This window comes from Emys orbicularis, chromosome 9 (genome assembly GCF_028017835.1).
Source record: "Emys orbicularis isolate rEmyOrb1 chromosome 9, rEmyOrb1.hap1, whole genome shotgun sequence".
Lineage (NCBI taxonomy): Eukaryota > Metazoa > Chordata > Testudines > Emydidae > Emys > Emys orbicularis.
The window spans coordinates 2,980,012-3,000,905 of record NC_088691.1 but is presented as its reverse complement, the minus strand read 5'-3'; the positions used below and the strand labels follow the sequence as shown (position 1 = coordinate 3,000,905).

Below are 20,894 nucleotides of genomic sequence, written 5' to 3'. Positions count from 1 at the left end.
GTCCAAAAAAAAAAAAAAAAAAGTAAACTAGCCAAATGATTTAGTGGCCACAAATCCTGATTTTTTATTTTGAACATATTTAGCTTGATTTTCCCCACACTGAACAGCATTTGGACTGTTTACAATAACTATTTCTAAAAACTTTGTATTAAGGTAATTTAAAAACTTATTGATTCCAATTTCAATATATTGCTAGAATTAAAAATTATTAAAATATTTTAATTCAGCGAAGAAAATTTTCAATCTAAATTTAGACATTTTTATATACTGCTAAACAGATGTTTAACCAACCTCTTTAGAGTCATCTTGTTTTACTTCCTGTATCAGGGCCTCATTTGCAACTCTGTGTATATTGCTGTCTGTTTCCTGTAAAAACAACCATTAATAATAAGTAAGGAAAGGAAGAAGAAATTCTTTGCTAAGCGAAGGTAACTAAGCAAAGATACAAATTAAGTGGCAAAACAGCAAAATATCCCAAGGGGGCAAACATTCTGCTATCTATGAAGACTGGTTTGATTGCTGTCATATTGAGAAGCTTAAGCAGTAGTTCATAGAGCAAACTGGAAAAGATGTCACACTGGGGTAATCATAGAAACAGACAACATACACTACAATGAGAAATAAAAAAGTAACTCAATTTCAGTACTTTTCTATTCTCTTGCTATTTTAGGAGTGCTTGGTAAGGTCTCTGCCTATCACAAGATAACCTCCTTCCATCTAAATGATCCTACACAGAAATTAGAATCTCGTGCTTATGAAACCCAGTGTTTTCCCATTGAAATCTCACAAAAACCAATATTCTGAGTTCATTGCTAAAATGACCAAATTGAAGGTAATGTTTAGTTATGAGAAATAAATGCAAGCATATTTTTTAATCTGCAACAAATGAAAATTAGGAAAAATTAAACATTTATAAGAGAGAGAAGGTAGGTAAGGTAATATCTTTTACTGGACCAACTTCTGTTGGTGGAGGGTACAAGCTTTTGAACCACACACGGTTGTTCTTCAGGTCTAGGAAAAGAAATCAGAGTGGGACAGACAGTAAGCATAAGGAGGTAACATATTGCAGATCCCTTGAGATGTGTGGGCAATAAGATTGTTATGCAAAAGGGGTTTGAAGTGGACCATTAAGGGTACGTCTACACTACCCACCAGATCGGCGGATAGTGATCGATCTATTGGGGATCGATGTATCGCGTCTAGTGTAGACGCGACACATCGATCCCCGATCGCTCTGCCGTCAACTTCTGTACTTCACCACGGCAAGAGGCGGAAGCGGAGTCAACGGGGGAGCAGCGGCAGTCAACCCCGCGCCATGAGGACACGAGGCAAGTCGTCATTAGATACTTCGACTTCAGCTACGCTATTCTTGTAGCTGAAGTTGCGTATCTTAGGTCGATTCCCCCCCAGTGTAGACCAGGCCTAAGGGTTAGCAGGCAGGTGTGTGTTACAGATTGTTGGAATGAGCCATGAAACCAGTGTCCCTGTTAGGTCCATGGTTTTTACTGTCTACCAGCATTAAGAATTTAAGCTCCCAGGCTTGCTTTTGAAAGTGTTGTGCAGGTGTCAGAATGAGGAAGGAGAGGTCAGATATGAAGTGATTGCTTTGTGAAGTGTTCACTGATGGATGAGATGGCATTTTTGTCTTATTTTTCTGAGAGTTCATTTAGAGTGCAGTGATGGTCTAGTTTCACCCATAGTTGTTACTGGGGCATCTGATGCACCAGATGAGGTACTCTACGTGTTGTGACAGGCCACGTATAGGATCCATAAATCTTGAAAGGTGCGTTGTGGGGGGTATTCATCATCACAGGGGTGGAGAATGTCTGTAGGTTTTGTAGCCATTGTTCTGGTAGGCTCTGGTGCCATTTTATTTTTTTTATTATTATTATTTTTTTTTTATTAATGGAGATATCCTATCTATCTCCTAGAACTGGAAGGGACCCTGAAAGGCCATTGAGTCCAGCCCCCTGCCTTCACTAGCAGGACCAAGTACTGATTTTGCCCCAGATTCTTAAGTGGCCCCCTCAAGGATTGAACTCACAACCCTGGGTTTAGCAGGTCAATGCTCAAACCACTGAGCTATCCTCCCCCCTTCAGGATATGGTCCCTATAAAATATGGATTGTAATTGTTTGATGATGATACTCCGTATGGGCTCCAGTGTGGGGTGGTAGGTGACAACTAGAGGTGAGCGGTCATTGGCTTCCCCCTTCCCACATACTGAAATAGGTTCTCCCAGGGTCTTTGGGTGGCCCTTTCCATTATGCAATCTACTTCTCTGGTAGACTATCCTTGCTTGGTGAAGGCAGTTTTAAGTGTGTTTAGATATGTGTATCCCCAACTCTCTCTCTGGCGCAAATTCAGTGGTAGCTGAGTGCCTGGCTGTAGATAACAGATTTTTTGGTGTGTCTAAGGTGGTTGCTGGATCTGTGAAGGTAAGTTTGGTAATACATGGGTTTCTTGTATATAATCATTTATAGAATTGGTTCAATAAGAGACACTACCTTACCGCCTTGTGTTTCTCATATCCTGGGATCAACACAGCTACATTTATAGTAGTTTACGTAAAGTTTGTCTTGATTATGCAAAACTAGTTCAGTACAAGTGATCTTTAGGTACTTGCAGTATTTTCACATTTTTAAAGCCTAGTACTACCATCACCCACAATAGCAAGTCAAATGTGATTAGTAGTTGCCAGGTTAAATCAGGACAGTCACATTTGGCAATCACAAATAAGTTTTTGAGCTCTTGAAAATTCACAACCTTGTATTCTGTCCTAACTATAACTGCTTAACACCTGGCATAGCAATACTAGTTAATACAACTAAATAAAAAGGTATGTTCAATCAGATGCTTTTGGAATCTAATGAATCTGCAGTACAGCATATTAAACCCATTTCATTATGTGGTTTAATGAACACAAACAAGAAAATACTTAAGCAATTGTTTACCATTCCGCAGACAGACAAAACTGCTCCACCCTAAAATGAAAGTCATTAAGTGTGATCCTTATGGGATATTTGCTTGTTACAAAAATAAGAAATGTTGTGGTTAGAAAATACTTTCACATCCAGGGCAGTTTGCATCTTGTACCATTCATTTGAATAGTATTTCCACTGATTATATTTTAACTTTATGAACAAATCTTAAACATACAATGCAACCCTTAGAGCACTTTGTTTCACCCCCAGTCACACTTCGCCAAGAAAGTACAATGTAGCATACATTTTAGCAAGTTTACATAGCAGCAGCTCCAGGAAAACAGTGACACAATGAAGTTTTATATTAAGTGTATTAAATACACCAAGACCTAAAGCAAATGTTTGGAACCCAATTCTAAAGCATTAGCCATTTATTTAGCTCAAGTAACTAAACTTAATTTTGAACATTTTAGAGATTGGTTAAAGACTACAATTGCATGTTAAAAGTGTGGACTTTTCATACAATGACCAAAAAAAAAAAAATGTCCAAAAGAAAAAGTATTTCTTTAATTGAAATGTGCTATTTGAGTTATAGTTATACCCATTACTTCTTGAACAGCATTTCTAAATAGTTACTGGCTGTACTGGTATGACATTCTGTGCAGTATTTTCAGGAGACCACCACCATTTGTTCAAGTTTAACCCAGGGAGCAAAAATGAGCATTTTTCAGGAACAGAAAAAAATTATACTGGAAAATTGATGTTACTAATCAGTGTAAGTGCTCCTTACACATCTGCTATTGCAATTTACTTATTAGGAATTCACTTTCTCCTCTTCAACACTGCTAAGGGGACAAAAAAGCTAGTTTTCATTTCAGCTGACAGAATATTGATCATATGCTGACCCGTAAGCTTTGAGACACTCTGCAACTCACATACTATATGGCTTATGATGATGTGGAGAAAAAGAGAGTGGCACTTAGAGCCCAAACCCACAGGCGAAGGCCAGTATTAGCTATTCTTACACAGAAGAGAGAAATCCTGGTGCATAACTGGCTGAGAAGAGTAATCTGATAGGCCATTATTTTAACCTGTGATGAGGTAAAACCAATGCAAGAGCAATATAAAATGAACACACTTTGAGTCTCTGAACTCGGATGCAGCCAACGCTATTCTACACCTCTGGTGTGATGATAGCGCAAATCAGGAAGCAGTGATTTTCATGTGAGTTGAACAGTGCGCCCTCAAACCCCCATCCAGACCTCTTATTTCATTAAGTATAAATTTGCAAGCAGATTTGGTCTATTTTGGTCTATTTTTTCTAGATCTTTTAGTAACACACCTTTTAACTGTACTAGGTTATCCAGCACTTTACCAACTGGAAAATTCTAGAAACCGGCATTTCTGATACCCCCCAACACAAATCTTCAATCTAGTAACTAGGACCGATGCTGAAGCTAACCGGAATTGATGCCGAAGCTATTCGGGACTCGAGTATTTCCGAGAGCAGTCAGACTACGCTTGATTTAGCCAAGAAGAGCCAAAGGCTGTTCTGTTTGTATCTGCCATTGTGATTGGTCGGTTTATTACTCGGTGCATTGTCCTGTGTTTATCATAAGATATCAATGCCACACTACCATTATGGCATCCAAAATACCAGTGAAAAGCAAAGGAGAGAAGTGTAAGAGACTTGTATTGATATTAAAACAGAAAATAGATATTTGTACATGTCTTGTAAAGGGCGAGAATAGGAATGTTTATTCATTTTATTGTATTCTAATTCTTTGAAAATTGGTAACCCATTGGTAAGTATAACTCTTAGTTAACTGGAGTTTTTGACTAACCGGCACCCCCCATTCCTCCAACATGCCGGATAACAAAGCTTTTACTGTAATATCAAGTTTGTCAAAAAATTGTAATATCAGACCAAATTTTAACTGTTGAATGGGATCCAGTTTAGTCTACAATTAAACCCCTTAACTAATCTCAGTTAAAAATCAGAAGTCAACATGTTTATGGCCTGAGAAGGAACAGGGAGAATTGTCTATAATACACTCCAACAATTAGAACTGAAAAGTTAGAAAATAAGGGCAAGTTCTTGAAAAGTAGGAGCCTGATTTCCAGCACCCAAATCCATATTCAGGCACCTAAATCAGTAGCCTGATTTTAACCAAGCAGAGCACCCAGCAGTTATCAGTGACTTCAGTGGAACTCAGCTGTCTTTTGAAAGCCAACTTTAGGCACACTTTTTTTTAAGTGTTGGCCCAGAAATGTACATTAGTATATAGTAGAGAAGCACCTGCAGTTATTCTATCAGAGAACTAATTAATGAGCAAAATTACTCAACAGGAGAGTATATAGGCACTTTCCCCATAACAGAAATACTTGTATATTTTAATGTACTTTTTCTAATTCCTCTTAGTGACATGACATGACATCATATAATAAACTCCTACAACATTTGCCTTCGACGGCATACTGACAAGGTGACAAGAAGCAAACACACTTTGACACAAATACATCCCACTGTAGTCCGTGCCTCAACAAGCTTGCTATATTAATTTCCACTTTTGTTGACATTAACACAGTAGACTTTGGACTTGTGAAAGATCCCAAACTCCTTCAGCTGTACGGTTAGTCACAAGTTTAATGAACTGATAATGGTACCAAGCGGTGAAGCTGATAGTGTGTTTTTATACAAGGCTGATTTTTGAAGGTCAAGTGATTTAGGAAGATGCTCCTTAATGAAAAATGAAAATTAGTAACATGGTGAGGACCCCATAAGCAACAAACAGTAGTGCCCAGCCACTGAATATACACCTCTACCCCGATATAACGCGACCCGATATAACACAAATTAGGCTATAACGTGGTAAAGCAGCACTCCAGGGGGTGGGGCTGCGCACTCCGGTGGATCAAAGCAAGTTCGATATAACGCGGTTTCACCTATAACGTGGTAAGATTTTTTGGCTCCCGAGGACAGCGTTATATCGGGATAGAGGTGTACTTAAAAACGTAGATTATAGACAAATGTTCTCACTCAAAGTTTAGCCAATGATACATGGAATCCAACTCAATCCACGTCCACATACTACTTTCTGTCAGAATTAAATGGAACTACATTTACTGAAAAGTTTAGACATTTAATACCATACTGTCAAGGAGACATTGAAATTAAAGCGGGATACCAGGTGAGACACCTATAAATTTAATGGCATAATTAAGTCACTGACTTTTCTAAATCTCTCCTCCTAAATCACATTACAGTGGAATGAATAAAGATATGCTGTTATCTGTGGGACAGTGTTGTGACTTATTTTCTACCACTGTTGATGAATCAAAATATTGCTATTTTCACTACTGATTACCCAGCACTTCTGGGACAGAAAAGGCCAACCCTGCTTTACTCCACATAAAAGATTATTGCATAGCATCACCTTTGGCCCTTCTCCCAACCCATATAATGAATTGTATCTGTACATATACCAATTCCTGACCTACTTAATAAATGCCAGAGGTTCAGCTGCACTGTCATTGTGTATAGAAGCAGCATACTAATTACCTGCGTGGGAAGTGGTGATGCTGCCTCGATAAGCTAAATTTAGAGTTTTGCTTTCATGTCACCTGAAGTGGTAGCTTTTGAAGTATAAACACTTTGCTGCCTTCTGTCACCAAAATACGAATAGAAATTTTAGTCAACGATTTGAAATAAGTCAGCATAATCAAGGTGACCAAAACTCTCCGACATACTCCTGTATCTGAATATAAAACAAAACAGATGGGCCCAGTTCCTCTACATACTGTTTGAGTAATTAAAAACTCTGCAAATTTAAGGATGCCATTTATTAAGCTCTTTAGTCAAAGCACACGGGTTCATTTTTCTTTTCCTTTTTTTTAAGCCAAAGGAAACAAGAAAAGTTTAAACTTAAAAAAAAAAAAAAAAAAAAAAAAAAAGGCATTAAAAAAACCAACAAACCCACAACAAGGAAAGTCTGATTTGGGAAAAAGTTTCATCCTTGGTTTGCCATTTTCTGCCTAGACATGCAGCTATATAATATCATGAATCAACCTTATGGACTTAAGGTCAGGCATGTTACATAAGCATTGTCAAATTACAAACATTTAAGATTATATAAAGAAAGACACACCTTTAATACATGGGACCCAACTTTTGTCGGTGACCTGCTAGAAAAAAAAAGGAAAAAAGATTTAGATGAAAGTATGCAAAAGAATCCCAAAGCTCCAAAAATGAATCCTTCCCTTGATTATTTAATGGAAGTTTCACTATACAAAAAACACAAGGACAAAAGTCTTCTCTAAACTGGTGGTTTACTTTGAATTTTCAGGTGAAAAATATTATGTCTGCCTCTTCTACACAGAGACAAGTGATTGTACCACAGGTTCCTCAACACTTACAGTGAAGACTTTTCAGAGAAGCTGAAGGGAGTTAAACGCTTTTACCAAATTCTTATTGGCACTTTTACCAGTAAGAATTTTTGTTAATATTGTTCTGTAATGGTTTTCTTTTCTTTCCCAGCCCCCTAAAATTATCTATCAGATCTACTTCATCAGACACTGATTTTACAAATACTGTATCTGAACAGCAGCAGTTTCATAAATAAATGTACGGAAGACATGAAATTTATTTGGTACAAATATTATAGAAGTTTGAGTCTGCATGAAAAAATCAATTAGGAAGTCTCTTTATGCTATATTAACAATGAAATGTAATGTACTAAACAAAAACTTAAGGCAAATGAAGATGCTAGATATGGTTATTAGTTATGAAAGTACTGTTGAATATAATCTGATATTCATCCAGGAAATTTATCAGCTCCATAATCCCATTATCTGATATTTAGCAGTTAGAGGATCATCCCTGCATAACAGATTTCATAAAAATCCTTTCCAACAAAACTGATTTTCACTTAAATGCAGATGAAATGTTTAGAGAGTAGCTTGTTTAGGTTATTACATCACTGCCATCGTCACTACACCTGAACAAATGGGGTTTAATAGGCAAAGCAGGAGTCAAAGAATAGCCAGTGGGACAGCCACAAACATAACCAGCTTATTAAAAGATCTAAAACTGAAAATACCAGCAGCCTCCTGAAGATCTTGCTCTTATAATCTTTCATTCAACCTACTTATTCATCCTAAAACTGACCAGGCTATAAAAGGCCTCCTCCTCCCTGTTTCCCCTTATTGGGCAGCTCCATGCTAGTAGACTGTCAAGCAAGAGTGGAGACTTCATGAAGATTAATGTCTTCATCACTGAACAGCTTCTTGCTAAATTCAGTGCAAGTGAAAACAGGAGACATTTAGGCCTGCACTGTCCATGATACATCATCTTTCAGAAGATTACTGCATTTCCTTTGTCTAAGAAATCAAGTTGATCTAATCTACCTGGATTTCAGTAAGGCATTTGATACAATTCTACATGGGAAATTATTAGTTATATTGGAGAAGATGGGGATTAATGAGAATTGAAAGGTGGATAAGGCCTGGTTAAAGGGGAGGCTACAGTGGGTTATACTGAAAGGTGAACTGTCAGGCTGGAGGGAGGTTACTAGTGCAGTTCCTCAGGGATTGGTCTTGGGACCAATATTATTTAACATTTTTATTATTGACCTTGCACAAAAAGTGGGAGTGCACTAATAAAATTTGCAAACACCACAAAGTTGGGAGGTATTGCTAATACAGAGGAGGACCGGAACATCATACGAAAAGATCTGGATGACCTTGTAAACTGGAGTAATAGAAATGGGATGACATTTAATAGTGCAAAGTCATGCATTTAGGGACTAACAAGAAGATTTTTTTTCCTATTAGCTGGGGGCATATCAGTTGGAATTGACAGGAGGAGGAGAAAGACGTGGGTGTTTTGGTTGATCACAGGATGACTATGAGCTGCCAAGGTGATGTAGCTGTAAAAAAGGCTAATGCAGTTCTAGGCTGCATCAGGTGAGGTATTTTCAGTAAAGACTGGGAAGTGTTAGAACCATTATACAAGGCACTGGTGAGACCTCATCTGGAATACTGTGTGCAGTTCTCGTCTCCCATGTTTAAGAAAGATGAAATCGAACTGGAACAGGTACAGAGAAGGGCTACCAGGATGCTCAGAGAAATGGAAAACCTATCTTATGAGAGGAGACTCAAAGAGCTTGGCTTGTTCAGCCTAACCAAAAGAAGGCTGAGGGAGATGATTGCTCTCTATAAATACATCAGAGGAATAAATACCAGGGAGGGAGAAAAGCTATTTTAGTAAAGTGCCAATATGGACACAAGTACAAGGGATATAAACTGGCCATCAACAAGTTTAGGTTTGAAATTAGGTGAAGGTTTCTAACCGTCAGAGTGAAGTTCTGGAACAGCCTTCCAAGGGGAGCAGTGGGGGCAAAAATCCTAACTGGCTTCAAGACTGAGCTTGATAAGTTTATGGAGGTGATGATATGATGAGACTGCCTACAATGGCATGTAGCCGATTTGTGACGGCTAGTAGCAAATCTCTCCAACGGCTGGTGATGGGACATTAGATGGGAAAGGCTCTGAGTTATTACAGGTGTCTGGCTGGTAGGTCTTGCCCACAGGCTCAGGGTCTAACCGATTATCATATTTGGGGTCGGGAAGGAATTTTCCCCCAGGTCAGATTGGCCCAGCACCTGGGGGGTTTTCCCCCTTCCTCTGCAGCACGGGGCAGGGGTCACTTGCAGGTTTGAACTAGCGTAAATGGTGGATTCTCTGAACTTGAAGTCTTTAAACCATGATTTGAGAACATCAGTACCTCAGGCAGAGGTTAGGGGTCTATTACAGGAGTGGGTGGGTGACGTTCCGTGTCTTGCAATGTGCAGGCGGTCAGACTAGATTATCATGATGGTCCCTTCTGAGCTTAAATTTTATGCGTCTATGAATGACACCGAGATCTTTTGTCAAATCCCTTAACTGTAATCTCCTTGCTTTCCTGGGATGAAGGAACAAGAGGGGAGCAAACTGGCTTAGGATCAGCCTAGGTAAGAGGAAGATGAAGCTGACAGGAAGAGGGAAACAGAGGACTGGACTGAAGCCACAAGACCATCTTGTACAGGAGGTATATGTTTGACCTCAGTCAGCCCAGTCCAGTCATCATATCCACTGCTGCTCTGATTTCCATGTGACACCAAGGACATGTAATGTTTTCCTCCTTCTTATGACCTATAGCTGGTAGAGGCTGCAATTATTCCTATCTGCAGATCTTACTGCAGTAGTCTAGACCTTTGTAATCACAAGGATACATCACTGCTACGCACTCTACTTGGGCTACCCTTGGAAAACATTTGGAAACGTCAGCTGATAGAGAACAAAGAAGCTTGTCTCAGGAGGGGCCAGCCATTACAAGGATATAATTAATGCACCATACATTCCACTGGCTACCGATTCACTCTGAGTGCAGTTTTAGATGGTGGTTAAAATAAGTATAGGAACAAAGGAATTACCATACATGTCACATCCGCGTTTTACCTCGTCTCTAATAATGGCCAGTATGAGATGTTTCAAAGTTTAAAACTCCAATAATATAATAACCTTGGGATAGTTAGATAGTAACCCCCGAAAACTAGTGGTTGGCTTACATCCTAAAAGCATGAGCGCTGAAACCCTCAAATATTTACCCTACCTAGTTAATGTAACAGAGGATATTTTATAGTCCATGGAAGTCTAATCCTTTTTTTAATCCTACTATGCTCTGCCCCAATCTCCTGTAACAAGAAGTTCAAAGTTTCCTATGTGTAGTTCACAAGAAGTATCCCCTTATCAGTATTAAGTCTGCTACGGTTTCCATTTGGGTGACGCCTTTTTCTTGTGGTACGAGATAAAGTCACTCATAGGCGTTTATTTACCCGGTCTATACAATTCGTTATCTCTACCATCTCACTTGCCTCTTCTCTGAACTGAAGAGCCTGAATCACTTTCCTCTCCTGAAAATCTTCATGTCTCTATTAATCTTCATTGCCATCCTTGGAACCACTTCTATCACTATACCCTTTTTGAAATGGGGTGACCAAACCTAAAAACAGCAGTCCAGATAAGGGCATTCCATCTGTTTATATAGGATCATTACAATATTTTCAGTTTTATTCTCTATTAATACAGCCTGTCATCTAGGATGCATTTTGACCCTAGCTGCACACTGAGCAGATGTTCTCATTGATCAGTCCATAACAATGCCCAAGTTATTTTCCTCAGTGATGTACAGGAAACTAATTAAGGCTGACATGGTCCAGGACCCAGTTATCTGAGAGACTGACTCTCTCCATATGTCCAGTCATAGAAGCATAGTTACAAATAAAAGAAGATATACTTTGACAATGAAGCATATAGGCTCAGCTAGAGGGAATGCCTTAGCTCCCTAAACATCTGGCTTAGAATATTTAATCTTACTGCAAAAAGAACAGGAGTACTTGTGGCACCTTAGAGACTAACAAATTTATTAGAGCATAAGCTTTCGTGGGCTACAACCCACTTCTTCGGATGCATATAGAGTGAAACATATATTGAGGAGATATATATATATATATATATATATATACACACACACACACACACACACACACACACACACACACAGAGAGCATGAACAGGTGGGAGTTGTCTTACCAACTCTGAGAGGCCAATTAAGTAAGAGAAAGAAGGAAAAAAAAAACTTTTGAAGTGATAGTTTTTTTTTTTCCTTCTATCACTTCAAAAGTTTTTTTTTTCCTTCTTTCTCTTACTTAATTGGCCTCTCAGAGTTGGTAAGACAACTCCCACCTGTTCATGCTCTCTGTATGTGTGTGTGTGTGTGTGTATATATATATATATATATATATCTCCTCAATATATGTTTCACTCTATATGCATCCGAAGAAGTGGGTTGTAGCCCACGAAAGCTTATGCTCTAATAAATTTGTTAGTCTCTAAGGTGCCACAAGTACTCCTGTTCTTTTTGCTGATACAGACTAACACGGCTGCTACTCTGAAACCTGTCATTAATCTTACTGAAGTCCCCAATCCGGAAGGGTAAACTCAGCCCTTAATCCTCGGGATAAATTGCATTCTATGCAGTTACTTGTATGGATTTTTATCCATATTAAACATTTACATAGCACCATAGTTTTGCATGATGCTTCCCGAAGGAGTTGAGGTTGTGATTGTCAAAGGGGCCTTAGGCAGCCAACTCCTATTGACTTGCAATGGGAGTTGGGAGCCCAAGTCTCCTTTGAAAAGTTCAGTCTTGCAATAGAAGTTTAGGTCACAACAAGATGACAGACAAAGGGAGGGGCAAGGGAAAGGAGAGTCAAAGGTTAAAAGAAAAAATTTGAGTAATTATATAATGGACAAATTACAAATTCTGATTGGAATGATATCTGCAAGCGTGACATAAGGAGCAGCATGTCAAGAAGCACAAAGGCGAGAGTGGTATGAGGCGACAAAGGGAGTGACAAGGCCTGAAAAGTGGGCAAAACACAGCAGGAGAGGTGAGAGCAACTTTGAACAGGTCACTCACTCTATGCTGCAGGCTCCTTGTCTGTAAAATGGAGATAATACATTTCACAGCAGTGTTGGGAGGCAAAACTGATGTTTGTCATAGAAGAGAGTATAGAATCACAAATTATTACACTTCATATACTGACCAGACACTTTCATCTCAATAGGTTTCTCACACAGAGAATTAGAAATGTTACATCCATTCTAACTCATTATTTGCCAGAGTGGTTGGGCTTCCTGAGTCTGCAGTTAGCAAACCCAGTCTATCCTTACTGTTAGGTTCCCGTACTCCGCCACATAAATCACAGTGGACATTGTTTAAGATATTTACGGCTGCAAAAGCAAGAAATGAGGTTTGAGATGACCCCAGTTGAGTGTTAGACAACATGGTGCTTAAAACAGCAGCATTTGCGTTCCCCAAAGTTGCTAACACCAGAAAACTGAACTATCATCATCAGTGGTGGGAAATTTTTGAAAGATATTCCTATGCACACAGGGTCATAGTGATATTGGAGTAGACAATTCTTTAAGGGCATCACTTAATATTTGGCTGCAATCAGAAGGTTTTTCTTGAAGTTGTGTTAAACAGAATGACAGCCACAAGATTTTAAAGACATGAGTCACAATATTCTTTTCTGAGGGACAAGTAGGGTTTTCAAGTCACATTGTCACCAGTGTATGCAGCCCATAAGTGAGATTCAACTGACTCTAAGCACAATAGTGTAGTCATACAAAATCCTCATTGCTAATTGTGATTCCTGTTAAAATCATTTATGCTGTTACTATGAATATCACTATGCAACAGATAAAAATACCAAATCAAGTCACTATTTTGAAGAATGTATAGTGTAATGATAGCCTTGCATACTCAGACTCCTCTTGTATTTTTGCTTTCCCTGAAATGCTGGCTTTGTGCTTCAGAGTCATACATCCCAATTACTGGCTTTTGTGGCATGTTAGCTGCTCCTCCCAAATCATAAGTGAAGACATCTGCAGAAAAGTTGGCCTATCAATAAGAGCAGCAGCATGGGGTGTTTAAACCCAGCCTTCCCAACAGTGCTGCTAGATGTGAAAAAACAAGTTTTCCACTCTCCGAAATACAAACTACTTACATAGTACTGCAGTAAAAAGCTCGACAGCTGCTTAAACAAACAGCTCTAAAATAACTAATCAGATATTTTCAACAATAAAACAGCAACTTTGTGCTATTCCTCAAAGCTATTCTGTTTATACCTTAGTCCAGACCATTTTTTAAAAAGCTACACAAGGCATTCTAGGTAATACAATAGCTCTTCCATTACACTAAGGCTAGGTCTACACTACCCGCCTGAATCGGCGGGTAGAAATCGATCTCTCGGGGATCGAATTATCGCGTCTCGTCGGGACGCGACAATCGATCCCCAAATCGATGCTCTTACTCCACCAGCGGAAGTGGGAGTAAGCGCCGTCGACTGGGAGCCGCGGAGGTCAATTTTGCCGCTGTCCTCACAGCGGGGTAAGTCAGCTCTGATACGTCGAATTCAGCTACGCTATTCGCGTAGCTGAATTTGCGCATCTTAAATCGACCCCCCCGTAGTGAAGACCTGCCCTAAGATTTAGATTGAAAAACAAAATTAACACACCAAGCAAGCTCACAAGTGAAAAATAAATAGCTTGAACTCATCTTTATTAAGTTATTAGATGTAAAGAATTCTAGCTTAGCAACACAATTTAATCACAAGTAGGACTTGGGGTGTTTTTTCTCCACACCACCATCAAAACTTAAAGGGTTTTCAAACACCAGTGGTTGTCACTAGACTAAGTTTCATTGGTAATGACAGAAATTAATGTCAAAGTGCAGTTCGAGTAGGGGAGCTGTGCTAAAGCCACTGCTCCCCGAGGCCTAGCAAACTGAGGAAAGAAGCTGGTTATATGAAACAATCAAATGTTAAGTTTATTGATTTACACATGTTTCTTCCATCAGCTCCAAGTTTTAGCTAGACACTTACACACGTGGACACCCTTAACAATGAAAAACCTAACCTGTGGCTATTATGTCAATATGACCAAACCAAACTTTTGCAGAGAGATTACACTGCAAGCCCTCAGCAACAAGAACTGTTACCTGGGTAGTGGGATGTATGGTCCACACCGGTGTCAAACTGAAAACCAATGCCCAATTTATAACACCCCATCCATAGGTAGCTTTTACCCCTCTTTAATTCCTTTCACCTTGAGCACTGGGGTCAAACTAAGAATAATGGTATTAATTTAAGAAAAAAAGAATAATGCTTAGGAAAACTTCTTAAGATCAGTCTCCTTAGCTATGATGGAAACCACATTGTTTGAGCCATTTCTACCGTAATTAGTCTGGAAAAAGCCCTGAGAATATACACATTGGGAAAATCTTATTCAGGACTCAGGGAAGGAAGTAGGTGGCCCAATACATTTTTTCCACCTCTAAAGTCAGTCTTATTTTGCTGACATGTTCAGAAATGAAATTGTTAACAATGACATTTAAACCATCATTAAACTTCAGATTCAATATTCAACTGATATAAGTGGTATAGTCTACATATCTGAGCAACTGTTTGACTTGTATGCTGTCTCAGCAAGACAGCATGACTCTGGTTCATTATCAGAACATATCCCTGTAACCATAAACACTAACTTTTTTAAAAAAAATAAATCCTGATTATACTGATGGATCTCCCCACAGCAGCACTGGAATACCATCCTAACTTTGAATGCACATGTATGAATGAACATGCAGTTAATCAGACCAAGTCATGCTTCCCAAGGACAACTCCAGCCCCCTTCAAATGTATTCCCACTCTTGGCAGAAACAGAACACAACGGAACTGCAAAAAGGTCTGTCCCAGCAATGATATGGGTGCTCATGAATGTTTTGCAATGTCTAAATTGACTATTTTGGGGTGGGAGGTTAAGTCATTTTCCCCGACATGAGGATATTGCCCCTATATTCTGAATCCTACTCATATGCTATTAAAAACTAGAACATGAAAGTATACAGCCACTCTCTCTTGCTGTATAACATTTGCATAGGTCTGTTACACTTAAAAATTGTTTAAAAACCTGTGTAAAAACCTAGTCATGTAAGCAAGATGTAAATAAAAGCATTCATAAATTGACTAAGTACATTAGGTCATATAAAACAAGGTCAATATGTCAACTTGATATGACATGTTATTGATGACACGTGGAGTAACTTTATCTAATGTTTATGTGCTATTTGATAAGAAGGCTAAAAAACAAGAGATGCAGTCTACTGGAAAGGCAATAAAATCACAAAGTTCTGCACAGCTTTACAAGACGATTTAAATATAGCTGTCCCAGTGGGCAAGTCAGTGGCATTAAAACACTGCCATTTGTATAGACACAGGTGAAGTGTCTGCTTCCATTAAACCATTATTTGGTTAAGCTGTTAAATTCACGTTTTTGTTTAAGTCAGACTCAGCAGTGAGCATTTCATTTGTTGTTTACTTGTCCACTGATGTTGTTTACATCAAGCCCAACTTTATGCTGTGTTTGACCTTTATAAGCACAGAAAGTTGTATTAGCAACAAAAATTTAAAAAATTCAGGTATGACGCATTAAAGCTGTTAAATACATATACACACACACCCCATGCTGAAGGATATACACATTTAGATCTGTAATGCACTGAAGAATATTTTTGGTGTAAGTGTGTTAAAGTGCTTTCCAAGGATCAAATGAACTACGTCATGAAAAAGTTTTTAGCAAAAATTAGCAAGAAAAATAGTCTGAAGTACCAGTCTTCAGAGGCTGTCATAGGACTCATTATGCTGAGTAGAGAACTCCAACAAAGCGTCAGAGGAACTACGCTTTGTGTGCTATGTTTGTATTGAGTGGTTCTGCTAACCACCTCTTCTGTGGCCAAACTGCTATGATCAGGTGCTAGCTCAAGCAGAGCTAGTGTATGGATGTCCACCTGCACTGGGAACCACAACTCCCAGCTGCTGTGTAGACATACCCTGCATGGGAAGAGCCTCCAATCAGTTCTTACTCTCTCAGGGCATATTTCTTTTTGTGGATCTCAACTCAAATACTGTTCCTCCCACATGCACAGAAACCTCCAAGAGCAACAGGGACAGCAGAACACAACCTAAAACAAAAAATGTTTATCCAACCTCAGAAGCATATGAATTGTATAGGTAGCGACAAAAAAATGCTACATGAGCCAGATGGAGTGGGCCCAATTTCAAAAGATGTTACAATTAATTCTAAATGATTTGTGCCCAGAGAGAGTCAAACATAATGGCAGGCATTTTGACTGCTGAATACAGTGGGAATATTTGAAAATACAGCTAGTTAACAAATTATACTTGGTTTTGCTAGTAATAATACTTAGCACTTTAAAGCTTAATTATTTAAAAGAGTCTTCACAATACTCCTGTGATGTGGGCAGGCAATATAATTCCTAATTTTCAGACAGCGAAACAAAGGTCATGTGACTTGTCCAAGGCCAGAGGTTTCCATATCAGTAAGAGGATTAGAACCCAGTCCCATGTTCTATTTATTAGGCTATGCCTCTTGTTTCCTGCTACTAAAGAAAAACCATGTGTTTGGAGTATTACACCACGTAAATTAATTCGTTTTGTACTCCTGAGACCAAGTATTAATTACAAATGTTAATGACAGATCATAGAAATGGTGAGAAATCATATTTCTGCTTAATTTTACTGTTTTGCAGGCTCTATACCTAATGGCAGAGATGGAATTAGAGCTGGGTGGGAAACTGTTTTTACATCCCATGAAATTTTCCAAGAATTTATATTTCTGCATTGGGATGAACCCAAGATCTTTCAAAGTTTTTTGCAAAAAATTGGAGACAAGGACTTGAACCTGGATCTACCACATTCCATGCGAGTGCCCTAACTACCAGGCTATGGCCTATTCTGGACTATACATTGGTCAGTCTCTCTTGAATCCAATCTGGGCCAGAGAAACCTTCCCAAAACTGATAGGTTCCTGTAAAAAAATCTTAGTTCTGACAAATCAGCATTTTCCAATGAAAACCCAACCAGCTCTACATGGAAATCATACAGCAACTGGTTACTAAAAAGATGGGGTAAGACCAGTAATTCTCTAGGGGCTTCCTGGAGGTGGCCACTAAATTATGCATCCAGCCTAGGCATGACCATGGTGAGTGACATTAGAAAAAAATCACATACCAGGCCTAGTAACCCTAATATACATCTTTGTGATATTAAGATAGCCCAGGACAGAGTGCATGTTAAAAGCTGATAGTGCAGAATGCACTAGCTTTGACAAAAGTGTGTAGGGGGGTGGGGGGTGCAGACAGTGTGGACTCAGTATCTATTGCTTTGCTCTGGACCCTGGCTGCTTGCTGATATACAGATTGTTAAAACCAAAACCCTAACTTAAAGTTTTAAAAATGGAATGGATCCCATATCTTACTGCTCTTTCAACAAGCTATATATGGTCTTCCACTGCAAGGTCAAAGGGTGTATGGCTTTTGGTTCAGACTATGCGCAAAACAGAATTGATCCAACTAATAACTATTTAAAATATACAGTTAAAAAGAAAGACGTTTGTGACAGGTTACTATAATAAAAGCTTACTTATCTGCAGCAGGGGTAGTTGTGGCTTTAGCTAATCCACAATTTCCAGATGGTCATTTTATGATTTTACATTGAAATAAAAACTCATTTATTTTGCCTTACTTCTATGGTTCACTGTGGTTCCTAGATTATATATAAAAGTAATGTCTACCACCACCTTCTACTGCATGTAATAAAAATATTTATGTCCTTATATAAGGCAATGCATTACTTGGCCAGGGCACACAAACATGATTTTACAAAGACGATTCTCAATATACATGTAAAAATATGTAATGGATACTAAGAATAAGAACAGGAGTACTTGTGGCACCTTAGAGACTAACAAATTTATTAGAGCATAAGCTTTCGTGGGCTACAGCCCACTTCTTCGGATGCACATAGAATAAGGTTAGAGTTTTTTTATTTCCCATTTGTCATCTGTGTGATATTTTTCTCCCCAACAGCAACTGTGTAATCAAGTGCAGCCAATTAAAGAGCTTTTTTATATTCAAGATAAAAATGAAAACTTTAAGCATTTTTGTTCTACCAAAACCTATAATTAGTTTTCAGTAATAGAGAATTGTTTCTGAAGCACAGCAAACATATGAGACTGAAGTTTTTCAAACAGTATGCAGCTGTAGCAATTAACAAAAACCCGCAATACAAACACGCATAGGTTACAACTGTAGACAATCTGGCTTTACTAAACAGTAATGGTTTGAACTTTAACATTGATAATGGTACCCTCTCTAATTCAAGACAATAGGCATTGAACTAGCGTTAGCAAGAGTATATCCTATGAAATAAGTAAACTAGATGATGTAGCACAAATATTCTAAAATGAAAGATGACATCATCTAAATTGCAGAGTCTTGTGTGGCTTGCTAGTTGTACAGGCATTCTTAAACTCCAAATTCAACATAAAAGAAAAGTAACATAAAAGCATAAAACATGATATTGAAGCAGGTCCACAAAACCTGTAGATTGCCTCAAGAACTCTGTATTTCCTAGGTATGAACTTTGTGTTTATAAACATGAAACTGTTTTCACTCTCTGCATCTCAGCTCATAAGAAGGCCTTAAATTGAACACTATGAAGTTAAAAATTATGCTTTTAAAAACTAGTACTCATATTATTAATTCTTACATGGTTATTAACACTTCCATGATCTTTATAAATATCTAATTTGCTTTTCACATACAGATTCTCTCTCAGTTTGGAGAACGAATACAAACCATTCAGTGCCATTTTCATGATCTCATGTATTGGCACCATGCTGCAAGGTTTGACTTGCAAACACTGCAGGGATATTTTTTTTTAAATAGCTAATTTCACCAATTTTTTATTTTGTAGGAAGCCATTTCTATTGCATTTAAGTTGTTACTACCGCATACATGTGAATCACCAAAGCAAACATGAATAATTCTTCAAGGCGCAAAGGACCTTTTGACAGAAGAGTTTGGAAGCAGCCTCAATTAGGAAAATAAATTTTTTAAAGTTTGTAAAGTCAGATAATTACCTAACACCCTAATGCCATCCCGCGGTAATCGCCACATATTCCCCCAACAACCAGAGGAGATGTCCCACCCACTGACCAACAGGTTGAAGACTTGGGGCTGTTTCCTCCCTCACAAAAGAGATTCCTAAAGCCGTAGGCATCTAACCCCAGTGGCAGCTGTCAGTGCAGGTTAGCTAGGTGACTGCCTCACGGACTACCGGACATTAGCCATCAGAAGGCCTCCTGCCTAGAGAAGGAGCCGGCCCTGCGCGAAGGGGAGCGCAGAGCATCTTCCCCTCTGACTGCATGCCCGCCCCTCAGGGCGGAGGCGCGAGTTCGGGGGGAGCCCCAGGCGCACCCCACTTCGGAAGGGCCCAACGGGCGGGGGGCAGGGGGGAAATGGGGAGCTGACGGGCCGGGGCCGCGGGCGGAAGGGGAAGGGAGGGCGGGGCTGGGGGGGGAAGAAGCCCGGGGAAATGGGGCCGTACTCAGGGGTCGAGGCGGCGCTCGGCTGGGGCTGGCGGTACTCACGGCGCGGGAGGGATGGGGGGTGCCAGATACTCCGGGAGCGGGGGGGCACTGGAGCGGGGACGGGGAGCACTGGGGCGGAGCAGGGCGGGGGCCGGTACTCGCAGGGGGGGGGCTGGGGCCGGTACTCGAGGCGCGGGGGAGCCGGTACTCGCGGGGGGAGGGCCGGTACTCACGGCGCGGGAGGGATGGGGGGTGCCAGATACTCCGGGAGCGGGGGGGCACTGGAGCGGGGACGGGGAGCACTGGGGCGGAGCAGGGCGGGGGCCGGTACTCGCAGGGGGGGGGCTGGGGCCGGTACTCGAGGCGCGGGGGAGCCGGTACTCGCGGGGGGAGGGCCGGTACTCACGGCGCGGGAGGGATGGGGGGTGCCAGATACTCCGGGAGCGGGGACGCACTGGAGCGGGGACGGGGAGCACTGGGGCAGGGGGCGGAGCAGGGCGGGGGCCGGTACTCGCAGGGGGGGGCGGTACTCACGGCGCGGGGGAGGCGCCCCCCAGGTGCACGTCCTCGGGCGCGTCGTAGAACTCCTCGGTGTCGCTGTCGGACGCCATGGGCGGGCCGCGGCCCCGGCAGGCAGCAGGCGAAGCGGCTGGCGGCGGCGGCGGCAGCGGGGGCCGCACAAGTCTCGCGAGCGGAGCGGAGCGGAGCGGCGGGGGCGGGGCCGCTGCGGGTCGGCCAATGGCGATGGGCGCCGCGACGTACCCTGCGCGGGGCGGGGCCGCTGCCGGGAGCGCGGGGCGGGGCCGGGCTGCGCGGGGCGGGGCCGCTGGCGGGAGCGCGGGGCGGGGCCGGGCTGCGCGGGGCGGGGCGGGGCTCCCGCCTGGGTCCGGGCTGTGCCCCCGTTCAGGGCCGG

At 40.8% G+C, this 20,894-nt stretch overlaps 1 protein-coding gene across 1 annotated transcript in view; it reads right to left on the bottom strand.

The window, feature by feature from the left end:
• The window catches only part of WDR44 (WD repeat domain 44), a 56,606-nt gene extending 36,014 nt beyond the window's left edge, over nt 1–20,592 (bottom strand). Inside the window, exons 1-3 of the mRNA XM_065410903.1 lie at nt 20,516–20,592; nt 7,072–7,108; nt 292–366 (exon numbers count right to left, since the gene is read on the bottom strand). Coding sequence (XP_065266975.1) covers nt 292–366; nt 7,072–7,108; nt 20,516–20,592 — 189 coding nt within the window. The remainder of the gene's footprint in view (nt 1–291; nt 367–7,071; nt 7,109–20,515) is intronic.
• Between the last annotated feature and the right edge of the window lie 302 nt (nt 20,593–20,894).